General features: G+C 37.2%; 1 protein-coding gene across 2 annotated transcripts in view; it reads left to right on the forward strand.

Moving 5' to 3' along the window:
• The window catches only part of FAP (fibroblast activation protein alpha), a 108,500-nt gene extending 106,314 nt beyond the window's left edge, over positions 1-2,186 (forward strand). For both annotated transcript variants that reach the window (XM_007523771.3, XM_060177806.1), the window contains one exon: positions 1,297-2,186. In XM_007523771.3, coding sequence (XP_007523833.2) covers positions 1,297-1,398 — 102 coding nt within the window. In that variant the 3' untranslated portion in view covers positions 1,399-2,186. The remainder of the gene's footprint in view (positions 1-1,296) is intronic.
• The last annotated feature ends 6,060 nt before the right edge of the window (positions 2,187-8,246 follow it).

Genomic DNA, 8,246 nt, shown 5'->3' on the forward strand with positions numbered 1-8,246 from the left:
GAATTTAACATAAGCAAATGAATCTTGGGATTTCCATTAACTCTTTGAAAGTCATTGGACTAGCCATGTTACCTCTTGAGCCCCAGTTAAGTCATTTTTTAAGTAATGATATCCACAAGATTAAGTGATTTGCTAACTCAAGCATCCAATAATTCTGTGATCCAATGTACATTAAATGTAGATATGCACTTAATGTTCCTGGAAATCCTGGGATCTTTGACGCACTTAAAAGATCCTGTTTTGGGAGTGGGGAGAGACGCAGAATGTTATCAGAAGGTCCCATAAGTCAGACAGCTCCATTAACACATCACAGAAGATTTTGTTTTTACAAAGTGAATAGATGAATGGATGGATGGATGGATGGATGGATGGATGGATGGATGGATGGATGGATGGACTAAATGTAAGATCCAGGCTGCATAAGGAATAAGCAACAGTTACAAAAGATAAGAGACAAAAACCAAAGCAAGGAAAATAACTACTGGTAGCTACTTCTTCCCCTTCAGGAAACAAACTTTCTCTACATTTGATTAGATTGAACAAGAACTCAAAAAAGGAAACCCCTATCCTTTGAAAATAAGGTTTTTAAAAATAAATCATTGTGGGTGAGGTAAGAGTTTCCTAGTGTTTTTATCGTAACTTCTCAAAGTAAATTCAACTGACCGAACATATCTTTGGATCATGACCACTGATCATCTTTATTTGGTGAAAATACTAATCTTATCGTCTCCCTAGCAATAAAGTTTACATTCATGATGCCATCTTGCTGGGGATTTTTTCTTACAGTACTATTTTTATCTCCTATAAAAGGTGCTTATGATTATATGTGTTGTGTTGTTGTTGTTGTTTTTCTACAACAGAATTGAATTGGATTCAAAGACTAAAACCCTCATGGAGTATTTGAGCCAGACAGAACCTTAAGGGAAATGCAATTCCAAGCCTGTCATTTTTTTTTTTTTTCAAATGAAGAAACCACAAGCTAGAGAAAGCAAGTAGCAAACCCCTGGCACCAGCTCTGGAAAGAATGGCTGCCTCAGGAAATTCAAAAATATTGGTCACTGTGATCTCAGCCACAGAAGTTTAAAGTACCAGTTTTAAAATAGTAACGCACTAGAGATGATTGACCAAAGGTCCTTAAATGACCCTGCTCAAAATGCTTCCATATAAGTTGTTTAAATGTTCTCAGGTATCCCCCTAATATTGGAATGATTGTCACATCCTGAGAGCGTGGGCAAGTCAAAGCTAAATGCAGTGTGAATGCAGGAATAAAACAGTTTTCTCTCTTTTGTCTTTCAGTGGTACTCTGACCAGAACCACGGCTTATCCGGCCTGTCCACAAAGCACTTATATACTCATATGACCCACTTCCTAAAGCAATGTTTTTCTTTGTCAGACTGAAAAACAGACACAAACCTGTGTCACAATCATATAAAATTGTTTGCTTGTTTTACTTTTTATGCTGTTAAATGTTGGTATAAACAATTAAATGAATATCATGCTAAGGGGTGTGGGGTAGGGATATAAGGACTAAGTTAAACCTAAATACTGTTTACATTTTTTGCTACTCTGTGAAGGAAATAGGAAAAAGCCATTTGCTTTAGGCATAAATCGTGTTTTATTTCCTGTTCATTAGAAGACAAAAATAAAGTTAGAAGTTTAAGAGCTGTTATTTTGTGTCTGTGTGTGTGTGTGTTGATTCTGAATTTTAGCCTCTAGTAGAAAGAAATGCATGCAAGAGGTGGGCCCTAGAAGGTAGAAGAAGTTTTGGACTCGTAGTTAGAACTCCGAATGATGGAACAAATGAGTGGCTCAGGATGTCCAAAAACAGTGTTCAGAAGTTAAATTTAGGCCAGAGAGACAGCATAATGGTTATGCAAAATGACTTTTCATGTCTCAGACTCCGAGGACCCAGGTTCAATTCCCAGCACCACCAAAAGCCAGAGCTGAGGAAAAAAAAAAATGGTGTATTGCACCAAAGTAAAAGACTATGGGTTGGGGGAAAGGGTTCAGGTCCTGGAACATGATGGCAGAGGAGGACCTAGTGGGGGTTGAATTGTTATGTGGAAAACTGGGAAATGTTACACATGTACAAACGTTGTATTTTACTGAAACTGTAAACCATTAATCCCCCAAAAAGAAATTTAAAAATAATAATAATAAAATAAATAAAATAAGAAGTTTCACAAAATCTGAGACAATCTAATTGCTTTCTCTCTTTTTTTTTCTTTTGTTGTAAGTTCATTTATTTATTATCCTTTAGTCATCTTAGATGTTGTGACAATTGCTGGGAGAGAGCAGATGAAAGGACTTTGGTAAAGATTATGGTACTTATAAGAATCATGTGTGTATGAAAGTACTTTTTAAATCTGGTATTTTGTTTAAAAACAATGTTAAATTAATAATAAAAAAGAAAGAAATTAATATCAAAATGTATTTTTAGAGACATCCTGATGTTTGTACTCTAAGCCATTCCTCGATGAAATGTTTACTAAATTTCTCCCAGCAGATTTCTTCAGCATTGCCAAAAAGCACTTGATAAGAATAAAGTCAGAAATTTGAATTCAGACTTCATTTAAGAAATGTTTCAATTCTGAAAATGTTCTTATTTTGTATCCCTTTTCAGAATTAGTAATCTTCTTCATCTAGCATTTGCTCTTCTTCCGTAGCCAGTCAACAGCGTCAGGTTGAGCCTGAAGTAAAGTTTCGAGACCTCCTTTGAATCTGGAGAGGTGGCAGTCATTGACTATGTGGGTCACAGTCTGTCTGTAATTAGTAATAGTAAATATCTTCAGACTGGTAAGCGCCACACCAAACTAAATAAATAAAAAGGACGATTTGGCAGCTGGAGAGGAAAAACTTCTTATCTATGTAATTTTTCTTATAATTTGGTTCTACATTATAGATCTCATTACATATATATATAACCTTAAAGGCTATACCAGCGGTGGAAGAGACAGCATAATGACTATGCAAAAAGACTTGCATTCCTGTGGTTCCAAATCCCAGATTAAATCCCTAACACTACCATAAGGAAAGAAAGAAAAAAAATATATGACAGTTATTGCCTCTATCAATTCCAAACTTAGAGGCAGGACTGTGGAGATAAAGACGTTCATGCCTGAGGTACCAAAGGTCTAGATTCAATCCTCAGCACCACCAAAAAGTTATTTAAAAAAGAAAGTAGTTTAGCAGAGCTTTAGAGAAAAAAAAAATTAGTCATCTTGACATTTCTGTGATTATCACCAAATTCAAATGATTTTCATTATGTTTAATTCTTGAATGAATGATGGAAGTGCATGAAGTCACTAAGAAATATTTTTATTGATGACATATTCTCCAGAAGGGAAAGACTTCTTCCCATCTTTAATTCTTACCTTGAGTAAGTAGAAGACTTTCTTGCTTTCCCTTGTGTTCTATAGCCCAATACCCAATGCAGACATGAAATATTAGAGTAGAAGGGGTTTTCAAATTTTATAGACCTCTCTAAAGTGCTCAACTTTTGCTTTCTGAACTTGTGTCATATACTCAGATCCCATATCCCACCTCACTCATCAGGAAGGGGTGCTTTGTAGCAATTAGAGAGCCCAGACAAAACCTTTACAAATGTAAAACTGCTTACAGTTTCATTCTCTACCCTCTATGAGGCTAATAGCATGAGATTCAGAGAGAAACTACTTCCTTCCCTGTCTGTTCTGCTTAAAGCAGATTTTAAAGCAAGTCTAAGAAATGTTCTCCTACCTTTCTCATTATTTATACTCTCCAATAAGAGAAGGGTATAACCAAAAGTAACTTCGTAATACTCTATCAAGGGATAGAATGGGGTAAATACAAATACTAACTTATAGGGAGTCAGGTAGCACAGCTGGTTAAGTTCACATGACGCATAGCGCAAGGGCTGAAGGATCTCCATTCGAGCCCCTGGCTCCTCACATGCAGGGAGGTTGCTTCACAGGCAGTGAAGCAGGTCTGCAAGCATCTTTCTCTCCCTCTCTCTGTCTTCCCCTTCTCTCTCTGTACTATCCAACAACATTGTCATCAATAAAACAACAACAATAATAACCACAACAATGATAAAACAACAATGGCAACAAAAGGGGAAAAAATAGCACCAAGCCCCAGCAATAACCCTGGAGGCAATATATATATAAACTTAAAAAATTTTATTCCAACTTATAAATGTTTTATATCTTTGTAAAATTTGCAGAATTTATATAACTACGGAGAAAAACCTTTTCAGTCTTGAGACTTCCTCAACCAGATAATGAGACTAACTACACAACTATAATAGTTAAGAGTGTGTGGTGTGGTTCAGTAGGTAGCATAGTGGACAGAGTGTTGGGTTTAAAAGCAAGAGGTTCTAAGTTTGACCCCAGGCATTCATTGCATGTGTCAGGTTGCTGCTCTAGTTTTCTTGTAAACAAAGAAATCTTTCTTTAAAAAAAAAAAAAGCTTTCTAGCTTAAATCTTTGTTTCCATTGCCATGCAAACATCTCTGAAAAAGCAAATATCATTGAGTCATTTTCCAGTATGAAAACCTCCAATGAGGGGCCGGGTTGAGTGCACATGTGTCAATGTTCAATGATCAGGTTGGAGCCCCCAATCCCCACCCCCGGGGGGAAAGCTTTGCATGTGGTGAAGCAGTGCTGCAGGTGTCTTTCTCACTCCTTCTCTATCTCCCCTTTCCCTCTTGATTTCTAGCTGTTTCTATCAAGTAAATAAAGATAATAAAAAAATTAAAAAGAAAAATTTTAAAACCTCCAGTGATTCTCCACTGTCTATGAAATAAATTATAGATATATGATGCATATGCGGACACTTTCATCATCACAGAAAGTACTATTGGGAAGTGAGCCATATCAGTGTGATCATGGAAGATCCGGTTTGCTACTTAGTGGTGAAGAGTCACATGACTCCCTCAAGTAACATCATTAGGACTTAGTGTGCGTTTGTGTCTTCCCACCTTCCCCCCCCCTTTTTTAAACTGATTTAATAATGATCGACAAGACTACAAGATAAAAGAGGTACAATTCCACACAATTCCCACTACCAGAGTTCCTTTTACCATCCCCTGTACTAGTAGCTTTCCTATTCTTTATCTCTCTGGGAGCATGGACCCAGAATCATTATGGGGTGCAGAAGGTGGAAGTTCTGGCTTCTGTAATTGCTTCCCGGCTGGACATGGGCATTGGCAGGTCAATCCATAGTCCCAGCAAACACACTGTCACATTCACAGGACCCAGGTTCAAACCCCCAGCCTCCCCCCACCTGCAAAGGTAAAACAGTGCTGCAGATCCCTCTTTCTCTCTCTCTCTCTCTCTTTCTCCTCCTTCCCCTCTCATTTTTCTGCTCTATTAAATGAAATAAATATATAAATAACATTTTTTTAAAAAATAATGAAATCACAATGCAAATTTAATTAATATCAGTGTTATAAGGGTGGAATTCTAGTATATGTCCGAGGGAAATCATGAAGTAGTTAAACCATCCAAAAATAATATCAAATCATCTTTAGAGGATATTTCCAATTCTGGCATTTAAGAAGACCAGAGTTATTTCAAAGAGTTTTAGAACTTTAAGTAGGTATCTAATATTTAAAGTGAGAAAGGGTCAACAAGAAAATGGACATTCTACTAAATTTAACACACAAAAAAAGGAAATTTTATTGGAATTAAAATTTTAAATCTAACCCAATTTATAAAATGCACAACTGATTTATTTCAAGAGACATTTTCATACCTATGTTGTACATGTTGTACTCTGGGTGCTTCAAGGGTTACAAAGATGAATGTATGTGACAATTTCTCCCTTTCTAGATTGTTTTAGTAAAGGCGACTTAACGAATCTGATTTTCCCAACATTTGAGCATTTTTCAGAAACTGACAGATCTTTATGCAAATGTTGTTGCCAAGCTGTTTGTAATGGTGAAATTATACTTTGACAGTAACTCTTTAAAATATATTAAACCCAGCTAAGGTTTTTTTGGAAATGTTGCCAATTAAGTGACTTTAATGAGCTTCTTGATGGTAATGTAATTAAATTCAGATGTTCTAATTGTAAAAAAAAATAAAAAATACAGTTCTGGGAAAGTTAACAGTAGAATAAGCAAATGTAAAATGAATTAGGGCTAATTTAAATGGTGATTATGTGGTCTTCTGAGAAGATTCTACCAAAACAATGCTTTCAATTATGCTGTTTGTAAAGAAGAAAGAAGTCATCTAACAGATATATTTAAATTATTCAATAAAGCTGATATTTCAGCTCATTCAATAAAACAGATCAAAATATTCTAAACATAAATATTCTCGAGGGTTTCCCGGAAGACCTGAGGGGTAGACATGTAGCTTCCTGGGCGAGTCGGGGGTGGGAGTGGGTGGGAGGGATAGGTCACAGTCTTTTGGTGGTGGGAATGGTGTTTATGTACACTCCTAGCAAAATGTAGACATATAAATCAGTAGTTAGTTAATATGAGAGGGGGAAAATCAATTGTATGTCTCAAAGTTTTTCAAAACACAAACTGAATCTTTTTAATATAAAGGCTGTGTATTTGATATGCGGACTCTCTCAAAAGCCTAGACTAAGTAGATTAGAAGCATCCAATAGCACAGCTATATACAAGATACTGGATACTGTACAGCAAACCATAACAAAAGGACTTTTCAAAGTTAACCCAATTACCAAATAATGTGATGATAACATTAACTGTTGATTGTCTTTTTGAACCCTAAGACAGCAGGAACCTCACATCTCCACTATAGAGCCCCTACTTCCCCCAGTCCTGGAACCCTTGGATAGGGCCCACTTTCCCGTATGCCTCTCCCAATCCATATCAAATAATATTGCATCCGCCGATCACAACCTAACCAACGCAACGATTGCCGCCTCAACATGCTTCACCTCAGACTGTGTCCAGAGACTTCATGTGTGGAATGACAACCCTTCAGCTTCATTACTCAGGTGAGACCTTTCCTTTTATAGTACACTCTAATTTCATCTCAGGTGGTTCACTTTCTAACAAAGTCCCAAAACCTAGATATACACCAGTTTCTGTGAGAGAGAGAACTTATGTTCACATGTATCCATAAACTACTGCAAAATATATGCCTGAAAGCAGAAGTACACTAGAGTTTGCAGTGAGTACCTCCTTAACACTTCCTCTCCACTATTCCAAGCTTTGGGTCCATGATTGCTCAACAATTTGTTTGGCTTCGTATGTTAACTCTCTTTTCAATCACCAGGTTCCAGATGCCACCAGGATGCTGGCCAGGCTTCCCTGGATTGAAGACCCCACCAATGTGTCCTGGAGCTCAGCTTCCCCAGAGACACACCCTACTAGGGAAAGAGAGAGGCAGACTGGGAGTATGGACTGACCAGTCAACGCCCATATTCAGCGGGGAAGCAATTACAGAAGCCAGACCTTCTACCTTCTGCAACCCTCAATGACCCTGGGTCCATGCTCCCAAAGGGATAGAGAATGGGAAAGCTATCAGGGGAGGGGGTGGGATATGGAGATTGGGTGGTGGGAATTGTGTGGAGTTGTACCCCTCCTACCCTGTGGTTTTGTTAATTAATCCTTTCTTAAATAAAAAAAGAAAAGAAAAAAAAAAGAAATATTCTCAGTCTGTGACAGGACTATTGCAATACTTCCTTGGCACTGTGGACAGGTACCTTGGTGATTTGTGGTGGATTCATTTTTAATTCAAGCAAAAATAAGTGTCTGGGCCTCACCAAGCATTCATATGGGAAAAACTATCTGGCTTCTAGCAAAAGTCACTAATGACCACCTACTCTGATTATTGGCATGCAATAGTAACAGGCTGGTGATAAACATTTCTTTTTGACCCACAGGTAATGCTATTGGCAAGCTATAGGAAAATGATTTATTCTACTGATGTCTAATTAATACATCATTCTTACTTTACTTAAAAATTGCTTTTGCAATTTCACCAGATCAAATCTATGGGATTTACAGTAAACAATATTAATATACCTTTCCCATATTTGGGAGCTACTCTCTGCCCTGATCCAACTTTCTACCCCTTTTTCCAGCCATGAAATCATCTCCCCAGACAATAACTTGGGTCCACCTGCATATCAGATGTCAGGCTCAGGCAAAAACTAGCAAAGTCATGGGCCCTTTGGAATATACCTAAAATAAACATACTAGCTATTTCCAAAATGATGACCCTAAATCTTCATCTGCAATATTCCAGCCTTTAGGTTCATGATTAAGTAATTAACTATTTGTA

Source organism: Erinaceus europaeus, chromosome 18, assembly GCF_950295315.1.
Source record: "Erinaceus europaeus chromosome 18, mEriEur2.1, whole genome shotgun sequence".
In the NCBI taxonomy this organism is placed as follows: Eukaryota; Metazoa; Chordata; class Mammalia; order Eulipotyphla; family Erinaceidae; genus Erinaceus; species Erinaceus europaeus.